Source organism: Pezoporus flaviventris, unplaced genomic scaffold, assembly GCF_033815535.1.
Source record: "Pezoporus flaviventris isolate CSIRO_AGI_PZ_B2104156 unplaced genomic scaffold, CSIRO_AGI_Pfla_v1 ptg000007l, whole genome shotgun sequence".
NCBI classification, from domain to species: Eukaryota; Metazoa; Chordata; class Aves; order Psittaciformes; family Psittacidae; genus Pezoporus; species Pezoporus flaviventris.
Window position 1 is genome coordinate 72336748 of NW_026892555.1, and position 21191 is coordinate 72357938.

General features: G+C 37.5%; 2 protein-coding genes across 3 annotated transcripts in view; one reads left to right on the forward strand and one right to left on the reverse strand.

Annotated features, from left to right (window-relative positions):
• ADCY2 (adenylate cyclase 2) overlaps positions 1-21191 on the forward strand; it is a 210949-nt gene that overhangs the window by 90037 nt on the left and 99721 nt on the right. For both annotated transcript variants that reach the window (XM_061449191.1, XM_061449189.1), the window contains one exon: positions 14633-14782. In XM_061449191.1, coding sequence (XP_061305175.1) covers positions 14633-14782 — 150 coding nt within the window. The remainder of the gene's footprint in view (positions 1-14632; positions 14783-21191) is intronic.
• The window catches only part of SEMA5A (semaphorin 5A), an 831366-nt gene that overhangs the window by 76294 nt on the left and 733881 nt on the right, over positions 1-21191 (reverse strand). The window lies entirely within an intron of this gene.

Consider the following 21191-nt stretch of genomic DNA (forward strand, 5'->3'; position numbering starts at 1 on the left):
ATTCATTTCCTCATTTGTTGAAAACATAGAGCCATTGTTCACTAGCAAGAAATGCTGAAAAAGTCCTTGTAAAACTTACAGTATTTTAAAAACATGGAGAAACTTTCTACATCTTTTTCAACTAGGTTAGACTATTGATTTTTAAAATATGAGTAGATCAATATTTGGTACCCTCTCTCCTGATATTTTAATAGGTGCCTGCCCGTTACAGACACCACATAGTGTCATTTCACTGCCTGTAACCTGCAGCTAACCCAGCTAGCTCCCTTTAAAACACACCTGACATCCCTTCTTTTTACCCAGTGAATTCCTGGATTATATGTAAATAAAGCAAAACATAAAGGTCCTTTAGTAGCACTGCAGCATCGGTACTGTGTGCAAACAAATTGAATTTTAGTCCAGGCTTACTTTCCAAAGTCTTACAGTTAATTTGTAGGGTGGGAAGGTAACAAAAGTTGAAGTGACCTCCACTGTAAAAGCGATTGCATGGTGCCAACGTATACTTCATATGCAGCTTTGCTACCTCAGTTTTACCTCCATTTAGAAGACAATAATTAGTATTTTTTACCTTCCAAAAAAATCTGGAGTCAAACACTTTAAGGATTATGAGCTTTCAGGTATTACAGTGAAAACAAGACAAAAATAATTTTGTAGTCTTTTGTAGCATTATGCATTACTCTGAAAAAGATCCTTTTGAGCTTTAACTAAAGAAATTCCAAGGAAAAAGCATTTAATTTTGTAACGTTTGGTACACTCTTAACATACTTGGTGCAGAACCACTGCACTTTTTCTGTCAGGTCACTAATTTGGTGGGTAGGAGGACATGAAAAAGAGCCCAATTCTGATTTTCTCTCATTGATCAGCACAGTGTTGCTGTCCAGCAACAGAACAATGTGAAGCCCAAACCTGAGAGTGCCATTTGCCCAGATGTACTTCTGTAGAAATTGGCTGTTACATTGCATGTGTACATTTTCATTAGCCTGGCATGGTGCATTATTATATCCTCACTGTTACAGCACTTACATGTGCGTGTGAGGCTGTATCTATAGGCAGGTAGGTGAGATACCCTGCATACTTGCTTGCAGCTTCCTCCAGCTCTAAAGCAGCCTAATCACTAACCTCACTGGCTGGGAAAAGGTAAGGACCAGGAAGAACAGCCTTACTAAGCCTGAGCAAAGCTCTAACTGTGCTGTCATCAGTACAGCTCTGGGATGGCCATGGGAAAATTAATCTAAAATAATGATATAAGAATATTATAATAACTTCCAAGCCAACTCTCCCAGCTCCCAGCAATTCCTGAGTGAGAGGTGGTGTCTTTGTAGTTAATAAAAGTTGGTCAGTTACTTTTTGATAAGTTTTCCAGTTGACATAAGGTTAATACAAACTTTAGCTTTCTCAGCATCACATGCCCAGGAACTGCACATGTCGTCTGTCCAATATGCCTGTTACTATTGACATCCTCTAAATCTTTTACTGTGAGACCAGTGAACAGTCAATGCCTGCACACTCTGCTCCATCCATTCATTCAGGGGTGTGTTGTTCATAATGCTCCCACATTGTTGTCCTTTTTCCAGGCTGAAAGGTACTCCTTCTGTCTCTTCTTTCCATATATTTTCCTTCTTGTACACCCCTTTTGAGAAGGGTAGACTAATACTGTGTGTAATACTCAATGTATGGTCAGGCTGTGCTTTTGCACAGTGGCCTGTTTGGTTGACTGCTGCCAGCTACATAAAGCACTTGCATGCCTGTGTAGTTTCCATTATGGCAGTAGTGGGATTCGGGCTGAACTGTACTCATGAGCCTGGAGTAACTCTTCCATAAGAGGGTTTTGTACGTCTCTAACTCAAAATGAAAGTGGCTGACCATGGTGTACAGCTACAGCTATGTCCCAGAGAGGATAACAGCATCCCAGCATGTTCTCTGAGACACCCCAAAGGACATCTGAGAGGAGAATTAAGGACAGGGGTTTGGTAATAATATTGAGTTACCTTCACTGGAACATGTGATATAATTTGGAAAGGGTTGCTAAGACACTTAATGGTGTAGTGTGCTGGCAGTGATGAATGACCAGGGCGTTATTGTTGAGCTTTGTGTTCTTGGTCAAAGGAGTTTATTTTCTAGGGTTTTAAACTTTGGGTCTTGGTCTTGCAGTTCTCTGATTAGCCTTTTGCTATACAGAACCACATTTACAGAATATGTAGTACAATTTGTAACACAGTGGCTCTCAGCTATCGGTCGTGCTCGTTAGCTACAGGCTGTGCAACTCATTTGTAGTTTCTGTCTTTTATTATGTGGCAGCACAGCTCATTGTTTGCTAAAATGATGTTTTGCTTTAAGCTTTTGTCAAACGAATAAAATAATGCTTTTTAAGCAGGATGTGTTTTCATTAAGATGAAACAACCATTATTCATAGTGACTTCTTCATATGTGATTTGCTTCTCAGGATTTTAAGGTTTCTTCACAGAGGTATTAACTGTTCAATCATTAAAAATACTCAGGATTAGCTCGGTTTTAGAATTTTATCTTTTATAAACTTAAATAAGTAATTTGGTTTCCTAAACTAAATGTAGTATTTATGTCGAAATATTTTTATATATATATAGTTATATTGTCTTTATTGTTTGCAAACATAAGTTACTGCAGTTACATAGAAATTAGTGAAAGATTTGATGACTGTATTGGTCATTTTATGTCACTTAAGAAAAAAAAATCGTTTCAACATATTTTGTAATTTGGCCTGCCTAGGGAAATAAGTCTAAAGGTGCAAAAATCAGCCTTCCTAGTAGTTAGCACTGATGTTAGTCAAAACTCTAGTTTGCTGAAATTACCAATGTTATATCATCTCTGCAATTTAGAAGATGAGTTTACACTTAGTAGTACTTCGCATGGCAGTTTATAAACTTTCTGATTTTTACCAACATGTAGTATAGAATCATAGAATCATAGAATAGTTAGGGTTGGAAAGGACCTTAAGATCATCCAGTTCCAACCCCCCTGCCATGGGCAGGGACACCTCAAACTAAACCATGTCACCCAAGACCTCGTCCAACCTGGTCTTGAACACCACAAGGGATGGAGCATTCACAACCTCCCTGGGCAACCCATTCCAGTGCCTCACCACCCTAATAGGAAAGAATTTCCTCCTTATATCTAATCTAATATCCAATATAATATTTATAACATATAATGAAAACTGTATTTTCCTTATGTATGCTGAAGCTAATATTTATGCTTATAATTTACTACAGTAAAATAATTTATTGTGCAAGCTTATGCACAGGTGTAACTTGTTATTCATCAAATCATATATGAAAGCAATGGTTGAAGCCCAAGTTTGGGGACATTGGTGAATTCTAGAAATGATGATATAGAGGCAATTTTTTAGCATTAAATCACATGAAATGCTCCTAGTGTATAATTGCAGTAACTGGAAATTATGTTTATAAAAGCTATCAATTATTCAATGTACTTTTATTCAGTAAATGAAAGATTCTTGCATGGAACATGGATGAAGATTGGGGTCTTAATTGGCTGGAATATTCCTGCTGATGTATCTATGCTACAGAAAGTTAATAGATGCTGTTCACATTATGTCCTAGTCCTGACTTAGTGTGCTATTTTACTGTGTAGCAAATAGAAATACATTTCATGAATTTACTCTTTCCTGTCATTGTTTATTTATGAAGCACTGATTATGTTTTCAATATGAGTCCAATGAAATTGCTTGAAAATCTTGAAGGTAGTGATATGAATTTCTTAGGTGAATCATTTTCTTTTAATGAAAATGGAGTGAATTGAATTGCAACTCTTTCCAGAGTAACATGTGAAATGGTTGTACTGCCAGTACAGCACTGTGTCTGAGTCTTAGTATAAAATGGTACAAAAATAAACTGCAACTCTCTGAAAATTATCATTCAAAGTTCCTACCACTTTTCTTATGGATAGTCAAAATCAGTTGTCCTTCTCATGCTGTGTCACAGTTTTCTTCAGAAGCCCTGTGGTGCTTGGGTTAGGGCTCAGGAAGGCCTGAGTACTTTGAAAGGGATATTTTGTGGAGCTGCCAACAGTGCCTGTGTAGCTAAGGGCAGGTGTATCCCCACTGAAGTTATGAACATGTATAGATGTTTCTGTGGTTAACACTCTATTGAACAAACTTGTTGAGTTTCTATGCTGTTAGATAGGTCAGATAGGAATTTGAGGAACATATATCTGAAAGTATGTAATTTATATTAGATGCCATTTAGAGCCGTGGCAGTGTATCAAACCAATCTCCTCTTCCTTGCATGTTCAATCCTTCTTTCAGCGGTTGAGTAATGAAGGGGCTTCCTGGGAATCTCTAAGGCCATTTGATATCTAGATTATAAAATCATTCAGGGAGGACAAGGCCACTGTAGAAAAACAACTTCTATATCCCTGTTCAGTGAAGAAGAAACTGAAGAAATTCCCACATTAAAATCCTTCTCAGAGAGATAGGGGAATGAGGGCATATATAGATTGGTCTGTAATAGACCTCGGTTTGATGAATACCATAAAGTACCAAATGTGAGAATAAAAGAAGGTTCTAGAATGAGAGAGGGACACTGTGGGTCTGTAAACTCAATGCCTTCATGAGGTCAAAACTGAAGCTGTAAAAATAGATAATGGGATAAAGACTTTCTATTTTGGCAGTATTTCGCTAAAAATATATTGAAGTTGTCAAAATGCATCAGCAAACATGTGGATGAGGCTGATTTAATTGACAGTTCTACTTTATTTCCAAGAGGCTTTTGGAAGAGTTCTTTGTCCAAGCCTCTTCAATGCACTGATTAGCTGTGAGGGAAGATCCATGCATGGATAAATATTTTTTTAAAAGACAAGGAACAGAAGATAGGAGTGAATGGTAGATTCTTATTTTCAGACTTAAAGAATAGAACAAGTGTGGAAGCATGGAAAACGTCTCTTCTTTGGACAAGTAGCTGTTTGTTTAACTGTTGCTCTCAGCTGGTTTAAGAATATTAGCCTATTCCTAAGAATGCTGCATAGTATTTTAGTATGTGAGGTATAACCACATGATGCTATATAGGGGCTGTCACTGGTACTGGTATGAATGTTGAGGTACTGTGCTAACTTTTGAGGTGTTAGTCAGAATATATCCCCACAATGCATGTGCTTTATAAGAAACTGTTTCAGGGTGTCCAATGTGCTTCACACTGAGGCTTTGGAATAGAAAGCCTGACCTGACTAATGACACCCTGGCAGTTTTGAGGCATGAAGGAAAGAAAATTGCATTTTTTTTGTGTAAAGGTGGAATAAGATGTTAGCAGCAGCATGAAGAGGTTGTAATTTTTACTTCATTCCTTCCTGAATGTAAACCAAATTAAGTACTATCTTTGTCTCAACTTGTCAACTCCTGATAGCATTTGGTTGACACCAGAAAATTGAACTTAAAGTTTTCCTTAGAGTAGTTTTTCCTGTTAGATGTTTTCCAGTTAAGAATTAATGCTGATTGACCTTCATATAGTTTAAAATGGTAACCAAGGTCTTTAAAAAACTTAAAAATACATACAATAAGAGTGTGATAATTCAAAACTTTGGCTCTGAGGAAGTTCTGGAATCAGTTTAATCCAGTTCTGTAGGTCATCACTTTCCTTGGTTATACACCACTATTGTTATTCTCCCTTTTGCTCCATATCATTCATCGTGAAGTACATAGCCAAAGACAAGTGTTTCCTAGCACAGACTGCCAAATTATGAAAAATTAATTTGATGAAAGTTTGTCATAGTCATCAGGCAAGCAGCACAAATACTTGAGGAATATTTCCTATTAAAAAGCTTATCCAGATCATTATAAATACTGATAGAGAAAAGTATTATGTAAGAAAAACATTCTTATATAAATCATAATTTCGTTTAGGTAGAGATCATAAAAAAATACTATTTCAAAATGTCTAATCACTGTTGTCTGTCAATTAGACTAAAACACATATTAGTTGCTAACAGTTTGCAATGCAGTAAAAATTTATATGTTCTTACTGCAATTTATCTATGTACTAAACTACACATTGATTTTGATTTCATTGTATATTGATAACTGAGAGTATGTAGCATATGTAATATGCAGTGTAGCTAGACACAATATAAACTACAGTGATTGGGGAAGAAAGCTGAAATAATCATTGTGGTTTTGAGTGCAATCTCATTTCCTGTTAGGCATGCCAGAAGTTAGTACATTCATAAGGAGCACATATGTGTGTGTCAGTTCATTTATCTGTTTGTCCTGCCTTTTCCTGGTAGGTTTTGAACCTATTGATTAATTTCTATAAAACTTGCCAGAAGGGGAGATCCTTAGAGATATATAATGTATGAATAAATTTCACGAAGGCTGGTAGATATTAATAGGAAATAAACTTTATGAGGACTACTAGATAGTACAGGAGAGATAGCCTAGTAATACTCCATCTGAAGGAAGTAAGGAGAAATCTACTGTGACACATTTAACTTGGCAGCATAGTGCTGTAAGTAAATACCTTTATATTAGAGATTTTAGTCTTTCTTTTAGAGAGTGAAGTAGAATAATTTCTTGAAAAAGACTGAGGGTATCTCAAAATCAGACATGGGACTATTTCTGTAATATGTCAAAGGTTGGTGTATTATCCCATAGTATTTTTCTTTTTCTTTTTAAGAAAACTGTTTAAGTTTTATGGTGTTAAATGTCTCTCTTTTTATAGCATGCTAGTACTCACTCCTAGATCAGATATAGGACCTAAAATGAGTATCGGTGTTTTGGGGGTCGCATTTTAGTTTTTGAGATGGATGAGAGCATCGGTTGTTTACAGATTCTGCTTCCAGAATCTGTTTTACCTAAACATGTATTTGAATAAATTTGAATTTTGTATTTTTTTGTTGTTGTTAGTTTGTTTCCACTAATCGTATATTCAAATGTCTCTGAGCAGTTTCAATAGTAAAGAAATAAAATTATCCCAGAGGTGCATGTAAACCCAATCAAACCTCACTGTAGGCAGGAAGGGGAATGCAGTGGCTGGCTGGTTCTTTCTGAATGAAGAGAGAATGAGTTCCCCTCTTGAAAAAATGTGAAAAGTCATTAATTAGAGTCAATGATATTGATTATGCATATTACAAATAAGTGATCTAAAGGGACCATAATTCTGATTCATGTTGCTAGTGTATTTTTCCTGGGATCGATTCAAGAGCTTACAGTGTATGATCTGCTTTCTTCTATACTGGCATATAGATAGGCTCTGTGTATTCACAGAGCTGAATAAAATAAATCCAGTAATTCCACAGAACAGCCTGGAGCTATGAGAAGCTTCAATCTGTAATAATGATAAAAAGAAAATCACATCAAATAACACAGATATTACAGAAAAGGGATATCCTGCTGGTGTCCACAATGCTCTGATTTCATAAGCTACAAGGAAATTAAACATACAAATTAGAAGAGCAGCATCACAGCTTCCTGACTTCTAAAATGTCATATATTCCCCCTTCTACAAAGGGACTTTTTACCAAGTTTATTTTAGCACTGAAGATATGGAGCCATTTGCTGATGTCTGGAATAATGAGTAATTCATATTCTTATTGTTTTGTTGACTCTCAGATATTTTAAGGAGTCAGGTTTTTGGGTTTTTTTTTGGTGTTTTCTTTTTTTTTTGTTTAGAGCTTTGTTTGTTTATTTTTTTGTTTTTAATTGGGCTGTTTCTTGCAAAATTGCAGGGTTTTTTTTTACTTAACTTTCTGAAAAGCATTTGAGAATCTCCTTGATATAGACAAAGGGTCTCTGAGGGTACTAGAGCTTCCTATTTTTTCTCTCCTTCTGTAGTATGTTCTTATTATATCCTTAGTGAGTATTTAAGGATTTAAATACCTTTTACTTTCAAAGTATAAATATAATATTGTAGTCATTAAAGAAATTGATTTTTACTCTTAATTCCCAAGTATTTATTTTATTCCCAAGTATTTATTATTTTAGTGATCTCACTAAGACAAATACGGGAAAAGGCCAGTTGTTACACTGTGCAACAGCAGCTGGTGGACGAGGCACCACTTGATCACTAGTTTTAGCCCAGCTATCTTTGGTCTTTTTGAGGAGTTTGAAGTGCTATATAATAAAGAAATAATGGGCAAAGGGATGAAAATCCACAGGAATACAGACTTGATTAACTTTGCTACTAACCAAACTGCTTGGTTTTGAAACAGTGGTTGCCATATGGGCAAACTGTCTCCTGTTTTCAATTCTGTCATCTTTCTCGTGAGTTAATCATGTAGCTATGGATATTACAGGCACTGAAATGTCTTAAAGTGTTGGAACTCCTCACTTTGGACCTCCATAGGTCTGGAAATGTGAAAGAAAAATGTTGAGAGCCATGACTGGCCGCAGCTCCGTGGGCAAGTGTTGCATGGAATAGCTGGAGAACCTTCTGAACACTAGTACTTAAAATAATGGTATTTTGCATAGTACATCGTGACCATGTGAATGACTAATTTACATGGTAGCTAAGCATTTCCTTTTCAAATGCTGCTTTTCAGTTTCTACACTGTGGTGTTCTTACAAGCTGAATTTTGGCTGAGTCTAAAACTGTACAGGTTCCAAAGAAGTATAGACTTGTTTCCTAGCTTGGCTAATCACACTACAGACCATCAAATGAAAGATCAAATGGGGGAGAGACAATTCATCTTTGCAGAGCTAAAGAATTTGCATCTTGGCAATGACACAAGAATTCTTTGTTTTTCTCCCATTAATTTCCATGCAGACATTATAAATTATAGCCTTTCTTGCCCACCCCTCAGCTTCCATTTCCTCAGCTTTCTTGTCCAGGATAAAAATGGAGTCTATTTAAAAAAAAAAAAATATTATTATTTGTATTGGTGTTTGGGGTAAAAATACTGCTCATGCAAGAATTGCAGGAAGGATATGTACAATAGGTAAGAAGAAACAAAAGAAAAAAAAACCAAAAAAATCCTCATAAATTGGATACTTTTCACATAGGAAAATTCTGTAGAGAACTCTTGAGTTTTATATTCAGTATTTGAACAGCAGTTACTAATATATTAACAAATAATGCTTTGATTCAGAAGCAGCAGCTGATATTATAAATCTTTTATCTAGCATAGTACTTCCTTGTATACACACACCTTTGTAGGCACTTTTCATCAGTTGAACTTCTGTATAGTACACTGCATTTTTTTGAGCAACTCAGTGAAGTTTAGTACTCTCTTGAGAAATTAGTCATAGCTACTTTGTCTTCGTTTGCTTTTAAATACAGTCTGCTTTTAAATACAGTCTGATACTTAAGCACTAGACATCAGATTACTTTATATTCACTGATACTGAAAAATACATGTGCTTGAATGTAAAAATACAATTTAGAAATGCCTGGAAGTGCTTACAGGTTTGTATAGGTCAGAAGAGATGGAAGAGAGATCAGGCATGATTATGGTCCTTAAGTGATTGAAGATACAAGCTGGTACTGGAGTACCTGGAGATACTTCCCAAAGGTACCTTGGTGTTCCTTGCATTAATTTTTGGCTGATGCTTAGACTGCCTTCTGTAGTTGAATTTATTCATTGAGCAGAAACTCGCTATAGTATACACTTCATGGGTATATCTAGAGGGGTACAGATGGCGCAGGAGATGGATTTGCCTCTTCACTGACTGTGCAGAGTTTAGAACTTCTGCTATGTGACTCAGTGTTTCCATATGTTGAATTGAATGGGAGCTTACTAGAGTTTATGTTTATTGCGGGGTGGTTTTTTTTTTGTATAATGTATGTTTGTAAAGGAGATTAATTAGGTTCATGCAATACTGGCTTTGAGGTCACCTTGGTCATTTTCTGCTGTTGAGTTACACTGCTGTTTACACCCTCCTCCTCCGTTCAGGCTTATCCTTTCTGGCAGAAGCCCTTACAAAACAGTGCAAGCCTATTCGGGTGCCCCTTAAGTCTGTTATAGAGGTCTCTTGGCTATAACGTTATCTGCATAGTTGATCAGAGCTCTTGCAGCAAGATGCATTTTGTTACCAGAAGATTCACCACATTTTCTCTTACTAGCCAGCATTCATTGGGGGGGGGGGGGGGAGAGAGGCAGGCATCAAAAGATAAAAGAAAAACAAAAAGAGGAAAAGAGAGCTGCAGAGTCGTGGCCTAGAGAAATGACAAGGTAGAAGACTGATCCACCACAGGATTTCACTCCAAGTGTTTCTGTACAGGTCGGATTCGCAGCATGGTGTCTTCTCAGAGCAGGTGCCAGAACAAAAGGAACTTTTTGTACAGTTGCATTCTGATTGGAGAACTTGCTTAGGAAATTGAAAGCTCAGTTATTTATTTGTTTTTTTTTGGTTTTTTTTTTTTTTTTTTTTAATGATGAAAACTTTAAACCTATTCCTTCTGGGAGAATGCCTATGAGACTTTAGAGCAAATGTGGGACTGAGCACATCTCCACCTCATATGCTGGGGCTGGGCCACAGTTCAGAAGAAATCGCCAGATTTAGAGAAATGAGATATTCAGTATGAAGGATATGTGCTTTTATTTTCTTTAGTAATGTTTATGACATTTTTCATTTAACAGTCAATAGAAAATACGTATTTCACTCTGTAACTCTTCAGTGACACATGCAGATACATTCATTGAAGCCAAACCACACAAAGGCAAAAATCTGTTGGTCTGACTCAGAAACCAGTTTGTCTATTTCTTGTTTGTTTTTTTTTTCTAAATTAATACACTAGTAACTCATTTCTGAATAAACTCTATGCTAGCCAAAAGAATTAATGATGTTTTGAACACAGTTTCTATCTACTTACTCGCTTATACGCTTACATGTGACATCTACACTAAGTATGGCAATGGCTGAGGTATCTGAGTTGTCTTTGAACAGCCTAATTCAGGTACTGGAATCCAGAACAGAGCTTCATGTGGGCTGAATTACCCCATTGAGAATCTGAAAAGCTTAGTTAATTAGCTTCCTTACCTGTCAATCACTTGTTTCCATCTATTTTCTCACTTCAGCTAGTTCAGTCATAAAACTGTAATCTGTTTTTCTATGGCTGTGAAGATGATACTCATAATTTACTCCTCCATCTACCCATCACAGTATTTTATTATTTCTGTTCTGATTGGTTATATTCCTGAAGGTTTGTTTTAAATAGTCTATAACTTTATGGAGCTGGACAGCGCATTTATTAAGTTTGTATGCATCTTTTCAACAATGATCTCTACATAGAGATTATGACAGCACACTGTTGACTTCAGTTCAGTTCAGTGTTCATTTTATTACTAAATCTTCCCACTGCATATCTGAGAATTCTCTGCCTAACAACCATTATTTTCAGGCATTTGTTCTCATTTCATAATTTCATTTCAAAAACTGTAAATGATTGCCACTTGGAACACCCTACCCCTGCACTGTAACCTGTCACATAAGATCTTTGTTCACTAAGAATGCCATGACGTTTCTAACATCAAAGCAGAATCAAGCAGTTATGATTAACAAAGAAATACAAAAGTATTTTGAGTTCAAATGTTTTTCTGCACCATCAGCTCTTACTTTTTTTCTTTTTAATTGTTGGCTTTTGTGAAAGGTTTCATTTAAATAATTTCTTATCCCTCTATTTCATAACATAAATTCTTTGGAGAACGTGAAATATTTAGATTTTTCTCCTTGTTTTTACATTTACATATTTTAGAAAAAATTAAGAACTCAGATGTTGCTTTTAGGAACATTATAAAGCCATGATCAGAAAGTTTTAGGGAAAGATAGAAAAGTTTTATCAAATTTAAAACGTCAGTCCTTTTTGTGGCAAAGGTGTATAGTTGTAGTTTTTACCTTAGTGGAACCATGATAAGTGAGATGTCAGACATGTCACAGATGGAGGAACAGGTACTGCCTGTAGCAATGTTACAATTTCTGTGGAAAATAAAAGCATTCCTTTAAAACTTTGATTTTAAAGTGTGCATTTATAAAAGGAGCATTAAAACTCCATTTCTTTTTTTTTGTGAATAAAACGAGATGATAATTTTTGTGAAATTAAAGAGATGGATTTCTGTTAATAGGAAATATCTCTTCTCTGAACCACTATCACGTACTGTCATTCTTTTTTTTTTTTCACCAAAAAAAGCCAAATGTACAAATGTACACCAAAACAAATGTACACTAAAACCAACCAATGAATGATGGCTGGGGAAATTTATCATAAACCTCATGATTAGATTAACTTTGGAGAACTCATGAAATTTTTGCCTCCTTTCTTCTTCCTTCTCTTCCAGATGATGAGTACTATGATATCACAGTATCACAGTATCACAGTATGTTAGAGATTGGAAGGGACCTCGAAAGATCATCTAGTCCAATCCCCCTGCCGGAGCAGGAACACCTAGATAATGTTACACAGGAATGCGTCCAGGCGGGTTTTGAATGTCTCCAGGGAAGGAGACTCCATAACCTCCCTGGGCAGCCTGTTCCAGTGTTCCGTCACCCTCACTGAGAAAAAGTTTCTTCTCAAGTTTAAGTGGAACCTCTTGTGTTCCAGTTTGTACCCATTACCCCTTGTCCTATCATTGTTTGCCACTGAGTAGAGCCTGGCTCCGTCCTCGTGACACTCCCCCTTTATATATTTATAGACACTGATAAGGTCACCCCTCAGTCTCCTCTTCTCCAAACTATAGAGACCCAGCTCCCTCAGTCTTTCCTCATAAGGGAGATGTTCCACTCCCTTAATCATCTTTGTTGCCCTGCGCTGGACTCTCTCCAGCAGCTCCCTGTCCTTCTTGAACTGAGGGGCCCAGAACTGGACACAATACTCCAGATGCGGTCTCACCAGGGCAGAGTAGAGGGGAAGGAGGACCTCTCTCGACCTACTAACCACCGCCCTTCTAATACACCCCAGGATGCCATTGGCCTTCTTAGCCACAAGGGCACAGTGTTGGCTCATGGTCATCCTGTTGTCCACTAGGACCCCCAGGTCCCTCTCCCCTACACTGCTCTCTAACAGGTCGTTCCCCAACCTATACTGGAACCTGGGGTTGTTCCTGCCCAGATGCAGGACTCTACACTTTCCCTTGTTATATTTCATCAAGTTACTCCCTGCCCAACTCTCCAGCCTATCCAGGTCTCGCTGGATGGCAGCACAGCCTTCTGGCATGTCAGCCACTCCTCCCAGCTTAGTGTCATCAGCAAACTTGCTGATAGTACACTCAATTCCCTCATCTAAATCATTGATGAATATATTAAATAATACCGGTCCCAGTACTGACCCTTGAGGCACTCCACTAGTTACAGGCCTCCAACTAGACTCAGCCCCATAGACTACAACTCTCTGGCTTCTCTCCTTCAGCCAGTTCGCAGTCCACCTCACTACCTGATCATCCAGTCCACACTTCCTCATTTTAGCCGTGAGGATGCTGTGGGAGACTGTGTCAAATGCTTTGCTGAGGTCAAGGTAGACCACATCCACCGCTCTGCCATCATCCATCCACCGTGTTATTTCCTCATAAAAGGCTAAGAGATTGGTCAAACATGATTTCCCCCTGGTGAAGCCATGTTGACTGCCCCTCATAACCTTCTTATCCTTGATATGCCGAATATATCATGTAGTACTTGTAATCTAGACTATAATCATACAGGGCCTTATACATTAGAGCCTTACAGATAGCGACCTGCTCTGATCACATTCAGCTGTATCTATCTTTTTTTCATTGAATTAAGAATTGGCTTCATTACTGTGTTTCTTCTGCTCTAGGTGAGCTAGGATGGGTAAATGTGTCTTTTTTTTTTGCAGCAATAAACTGGGGTCAGTTGAAAGTACTAGTATCACCACACAGTATTCTGTCCCTTTCAGAGTTTAAGCACAGGAAAGGCCTGCCTCTCTCTTCTCTTTACTCTCTGAAATGTCACTGACTATTACTAAATAAGTGTATTCCTTAAGCTAATTTACTTCTCATGTTCATATGGTGCTGTGTACACTGAGTACCTAATGCTGTTTGACCCTAAAATTTAGTAGATTAAGTTTTAGTCAAATGAAGTTCTTCAGTAGTAGTGGAAATTATATTCTAGTAGAGATGTCGTATCTCACTAGTTAAAAGTTGCTTAACCATCACCAAGCCTAATATTTATAGTTGACTGACATGTAGTAGTGGGTCAGGCTGAAGTAAAATGCAGGTCATGCTGTTGATGTAGGTGGAACTTTTCACCCCTTAATTGTATGGCACTGCAAAAGAAAACGTCTTGCCAAAAGAGTGTGGCAATAACATGGCCTTCAATGTTGTTATTAGGAGCTATAGCTATTGTTTTATGTCAGTAGATCACGATTCCACCCAATTAATACTCAGCAGTGGATGTAGAACATGAGCAGAATTTCTTTTACAGAAAATGTGTGCCTCATTGAGTAGGAAAATATGTTGTTCATTATCATTCTTATTTAAACCTAAATCAAAATGGTATTATTGCTTGGGATTATGCCACTAATTGTGATGGGTTTTGGAAAGGCTTTTTGGAATCTTTGCTAGAATCAAACAAAACCAAAATGTATAACTGCAGCCATCTTTCATTGCAGGTTAGGATTACGTTCTGTTAATTTATTTAAATACATTTCCTAACATTTTTTCCTTTTTTTTTCCTTTTTTTTTTTTTTAAAACCCCTAGATATTGGCAAACGTCATCATTTTTATCTGCGGAAACTTGGCAGGAGCATACCACAAACACCTCATGGAACTTGCCCTGCAGCAGACCTATCAGGACACATGCAACTGCATCAAATCCCGTATCAAGTTAGAATTTGAGAAGAGGCAACAGGTAAAATCACAGCCATGTCTGGGTCTTTTTTGCTGTTTTCACACTGTCCCCCCATTCATATACAGATTCTGTTTGCACACCATCTCTTTTGTTGTTCTCACCGAATGATCTGTGAGATGTGCATGTGCACTTTGTGTATCTTCAGTTCTTCGTGTCCAAGACCAATACTGCAAAATCACTGCAAGGAGATATTGCTGCACTATTTTTGAAAAATATTTGAAACTATAATACTGATGAATCATGTGATACAGCTCTAGGGGTCAGGTATGTTAAGAGGAGCTGGGGGAATTGCATAATGAGACTATCTGTCATTTATTGTAGCAGCTGAATAAAAGGCTTCTCTGATTGCTTTATTTAGTTCTTTTTGTCTTTGCAAGTTCTGTACAGTGCCTATCATCCTGACAGATAGGTGCTTCATTTAAAGGAATTTGAAATACAAATTAGTTCATCAAGTAGTAAAGAAGATAGGTATATTTTGTTTTGAAGGTCACCAGACTCAAACGTCTATGAACTGTTAAGGGTCAAAGACTAAAGCCTTCACTGACACTTTTCTGTTGTCACAGAAAGTGCAGATGTACATACAGCTCATATGTCCCAGCTGACCTTAACTGTCATGTTTGTCTCACAAATACCTGTAGCCATATTAGATCAAAGTTTTCAAGATCCATAACCAACGCTTCTTTTGCAGAAAAAGCAAATGGAGAGATGATACCAGGACTTTAACAAGGTTGTGTGTGCATTCAGAGGGCTAGCCCTAGTCTGGTGGGCACTTGGGTTGCATACTGGCTGAAGTTGCTGCAGAACATTTAAGATAGTCTTAAGGAGAACATTTGACAGTAAAGGCAGGCTTTGATGATTAGATGTAAAATCTACATAAGGTACTGTAGCAGGAGAGGCTGTGTAAGAGAAGTCATTTTTAAAAGTTTCCACCTCTGCCTCCATGAGCTGTGTGCAGTGAATCAGTAGGCTTTGTAACTGATAGTACGTAATGCACATTTCACTATCTGTTGAGAATATGGGTGAGAGTATCTCCAAATTAGTTCCACTGAGACAGTTTGTGACTGCAGAGCAACCAATGCCAGGTATCTGCAGACTGGGCAGTCTCCAGCAATGCAGAGCTGATGTGATGGCTTCTAGGCTTGCAGTGATTTTGTAGAAGATGGTTAACACTGTTACCTGTGCTTAGGCCTCAGCTGTCAAAAAGATATACGCAGACCATTATCAAACAAGGTCTCCCTTATTCAGTAGGGACCTGTGAGACCTTAGCTTGCTGAGCACAGCTGTAAGGGCCTAGGTTTCTACTACTGATTATTTTTTCCTACCGGCATAGGAAATGCATTGGTGTATCTGCAAGAAGCAGGAGTGTGTGTTACTTGACACTCTTGGGTAGGTGAACTCAGAGGGGTAAGGATGCTGCTTGTAGAAGTCAGTAGTTAGAACATACGTAGTGCTAGCTGGTGGTTTGTGTAAATGTGTGTTATTTGCCTAAACACTACTAATTTCTATGGGAAGACATAAGAAACTAGTTTTGGTTTCCTGGCACTTCTGAAGGTCTTACAGAAATGGCTGAGAATCTGACAATGGAGAGAAGCCAGACTATCTGGAATTTTGCACCAGATGCTTCTTCTTTGTGGTTTGTAGGAGTTGTGTTTCATATATGCTGGAGCCCAGCAAGATGAAAAGCAGCAACAGCCATCTTTCATTGATATATTGTGTTGTTGTTATAGAGTAATGAAGGACATTGTATATAACTTGTTATATATATATGTGTTGTCATATTTGTGTTTTCATAGAAATAAACATATCAAATTATTTAAGATACCTACGCAGATCTAAGTAGAGTATTGCAGGTCTGGATTAATAATGGATCAATGTCTTATTAAATGGAAGTGAAGTATTTAGGAATGTGAATGATCTTTTTAAACTCCAATGAACCATTAGCTCATCAGAACTTATATAGATTTCCTCTCAACTTCATAATAGCCTCATAATGTCCTTTATCTCATGTCACAGTTTTTATAGTAAAAAAGACAAAGATGCACTTCTTTATTATTGCACTTATGAGTGCTAGATATTTAAATGTGAAAAGGTAAATGAGGACTAATTAGATAAGTTTGGGGTTTGTTTTCTCCTTTTTTTCTTTTCCCCCAGGGTTAACATACTTCTTTGTTTGCAGAATATTTGTTCAGAAATTGATGTACTTTAGTCTGTCTTTTAATACTGCTTGCTTTGCCAAGAATCATAGAATCATAGAATAGTTAGGGTTGGAAAGGGCCTTAAGATCATCAAGTTCCACCCCCCTGCCATGGGCAGGGACACCTCACACTAAACCATGCCACCCATGGCTCTGTCCAACCTGGCCTTGAACGCCGCCAGGGATGGAGCATTCACAACCTCCCTGGGCAACCCATTCCAGTGCCTCACCACCCTCATACTAAAGAACTTCTTCCTTATACCCAATCTAAACTTCCCATTTAAGTTTGTATCTTCATCCATATTGTTAAAATTCAGAGAGCTAGTCAGTCATATTGCTGACTGTTTTTAGAGGATTGGGATACACTGAAACTGTAGGAGCAGGTGCATTTTAAAAAAACACATTGAGTTTTATCAAAGCCTTTATTAGCCTGTGAAAGATTGTAGCATGACCCTTGATTCTACTTGATTTAATTTACTTGAGTGAGAAGTAACACTACTTTTACACAAGTGCAGCGCGTAGGATGTGCTTCTAAATGCTTAGGGCTACAGATCAAATTGCATTTTTTTTCCAGATCAAGGATATTGTGTTTTTATAATTGTTTTTGAAAGGTGTAAAATTTATATTCCAAATTATTCCATGGATTTCTTCTTATTGTGTTTTGAGAGTAGGCTCATACAATGTAGCCAACTATTGTATTTCAGCTGGGTTTTTTTTTCTTGTCTTTGAATAGCCTTTTTGAGAGTACCATTTTGACAGTGTCAGTACATAATCATATTGAATTACCACTCAACAGTTATGTCAAAGAAGAGAAAATCTATATTCATCATTTTTGAGTGAGGCCAGCATACATTAGTATCTGGTTAAATAAGGGTGTGCATATGTATACCAAGGTACAAGTTAGACATGTTGTGCCTATACCACTGTGTGCTTCTGTTAGGCATGACAAAGGCTGGTGGCTCCCAAGGAGACGGGTGGTAACACTTCAGCAAGGCAGGGGTCCCACATCATAAGGAGAGTTGGGCAAACCCAGTTGCTGGCACCCAGGATCGAGCAAGAGTCCAGAACACTAGTTATGTTTGTGGTGATGAGGCAGGTCTGAGGCCAAGCCAGGAAGTCAATCCACATCTCAGGGTCAGGCCCAGCAATTGCTAGGCAGGTCCAACATGAACCTGGGAAGTCAGTCCTGGGGCCAGGATCAACAGGGTCCACAGCCAGCTCCTAAAGCGCAGCTCATGCAGTGGCTGAGCTTAAATGTGGCTCCTGGACCATGGGCTGAAGCTGAGGCCAAGGTGAAGCTGGTCAGGGCCAGTCAGTGCCCCAAAGGCCCTTACAATTTCATCTGGTTTACTGCATAGGACTCATACTTTGGCTTGGCTTGGTTTTGAACTATATGATATGTTTGCCTGCAGCTGTAGTTGTGTAAATATTTATGCATATCAGGAACATCTTTATGAACTCTGGTTCATAAACTCATGGTTTCATAGGGCTGTGTTTGATAACACTGGACACTGGATTTTGATAGGACAAAGTTTCTGATAAGACAAGGGATTATAGATTTAAACTGAAGAAAGGTAGATTTAGATTAGATATGAGGCAGAAATTCTTTAATTCATGAGGGCGGTGAGGCACTGGAACAAGTCGCCCAGAGAAGCTGTGGCTGCCCCATCACTGGCAGCGTTCAAGGCCAGGTTGGATGAGGCTTTGAGCAACCTGGTCTAGTGGAAGGTGTCCTTGCCCATGGCAGGGGGTTGGAACTAGATGATCTTTAAGGTCCCTTCTAACCCAATCCATTCTATGATTTTATTTCCATTAACCTACTTTGTTGTGAGAGTCACTTTTAAACTTCTGTGGTAAAAGGCAGTATTTTAAATGCCCACTCTGGTGTTTCTCACACAGCTTTTCTATCTTTTCAGTGTATATAAAGGAGAAATGTAAAACTCTCCTGACCTCTGTTAAGGTGCAGCCTTATTTCAAGATATATATTTAAAATAGCCTCTCATAATGTTATTTGTCTCACTAATACAGCCTGGCTGACAGTTTGTAGGATAATGACTCACTAACACTGAGTGCAAGCACTTAACAAGCAGTTAACATAATCACTTTTCTCTCTTCTGGTGTTTGCATCATGAAACGTAGGAATATACACTAAGACATCCTTGCAACATCACAGGGAGGTGTTTGCAAGGTGCTGGTGTTCAGTGGGTTCTCTAAATGCTGTCTTTGAAGATGAGGTGGTGTAATGACGGGTTTAGAAACAATGGTCAGGTAGCAGATGAAAATGAATGAGGTTTCAAGTAATTGAGTGGGATTTTGTTTTTTCACCAAAACATGGTGAAGCAACAAAAAGCATTCGTTACAGGAACTCAAATATTTCAATATTGTTTTAAAATTAATCTAAACTGGAGAAGCCTCATACATTTCTAAGACTTGAGGCTGTTAGTAAGGAACAGAAATATTTGAAATATATTATTTTAAACTAATATATCAAATGTGTATTCCTGTAAGTTCAAATAATGCATTTTAAAATGTAAGCTAATACTTTCATGAACATAGAATAGTTCTTCTAAGGGCTTCCTCATTTCTCTTTTCTCTTTTTGTTTCCCCACAGAACTTCAAAGTTAGTAAACAGGAACAACAAAAACTAATTTGAGTCTTTTGTATTTTAGAATCCCTTTTCTACTCCAGGCATGTTCATACACATACACGAGTGAGGTACCAATCTTTTCTATCAATCTATATGTCATTACCAGAATTATAGCATGTTTTGAGGAAGAACTTAACATCCAGAGTTCTTCATGTGGATGGATAGAATGTGCAAATAGAAACTGGAGGGAATCCACCAAAGGGCTACAGAGGTGATTAGAATACTGGAGCTTATGTCAGGTAACAAGAATGAGGGTATTTGGGATGTTTAGTGTGCGGAAGAAAAGGGTTGGTGTCAACAACTAACATCCACCTGAAGGAGCTTATGAAGATGTGGTCAGATCTTTCTCAGTGGCACACAGTGAAAGGATGAGAGGCAATAGGCATGAGCTGCAACAAGGAAAATCCTGTCTGGAAGGAGGCAAACAGTTTTTCCATAAGAGAGGAGTTAAGCCGTGGGAAAAGCTGCCTGGAGATGTGGTGGAATCTGTATGCAGGGAGATTTTTGAGACTCAGCTAGAATCTTTCAGTAAGTCTGTAGTTTTCTTTAATGTCCTTCCTATAGCAGAGTGTTGTAAAATACAGGAACACTGATTTCAGACCGAGAGAAATGAAAAGGTAAGAGCCTCCTTGAATCATATCCTGTATTGTCAAAGTAATGGGTTTTATATCAACAAAAATATCTTATCAGGTACTACTGAAATTCTTCCAGGTTTCTAATACTGTGTCTTAGCTTACAGAAATTTAACATCAGAAATAATGTAGCCTTTTTTTCTCCAACTTATTGAGGAGAATAATCGTAGTTTTGCAAGGGGAGTGTATCTTTGCTGCCAAAAGTTGAGTGATTTGAAAATTACACAGGTACTTGTTGTCACTTCATTATATTCAGGTTACTCAGTCACTGAAGAAGTTAAAATGGATTACATAAGCATAATGGTACTACAGTAAGAATGTTTTCTGATATCTGTTTAAGAATCTACAACTGATTTTCAGCTGAGGTTCAATATTTAAATAAAAATCTGAAACTTTGATTTCTGAAAGCTTAGAAGCGCTTCTTTTGATTCTACATTTTAGAATTGTTTCTTTATGCGCTGAGCCATTTCACATAAATGGTGTTTTTAAATAGAGAATTGGTACATATTAATAGATTCAAAATTAACAGTACAGAAATCTTCTGGATACACAAACATTTAGTGTAGATGGTTGACAAAACTTAGGTCACTTGTTACAGGTCCAAAATGCAGATTTAAGAACCCACTTTCTGCACTAATGTTTGATAGGCCAGCTTTCTTAGACTATGTCTAGAGCTAGGTTGTGTTTTAAAAAGTACATTTCACTGATAAATTTCATATGGCTGATATAATAATTTTACATCATACACCATTTTTTTACTGATGAAAATAGACCATATAATATTTATGATACCTTTTTGCTTTTTCAGCCTAGGTTATCCTACTTATCATACAGTAGCTGTTTAGTACTATTTTTTCTATTTATGACTCCTATAATGTTTTTAATGAACATTAGTGATTGTAGTGTAATGATGTGTGTGAGAGAGGTAAAATGAAT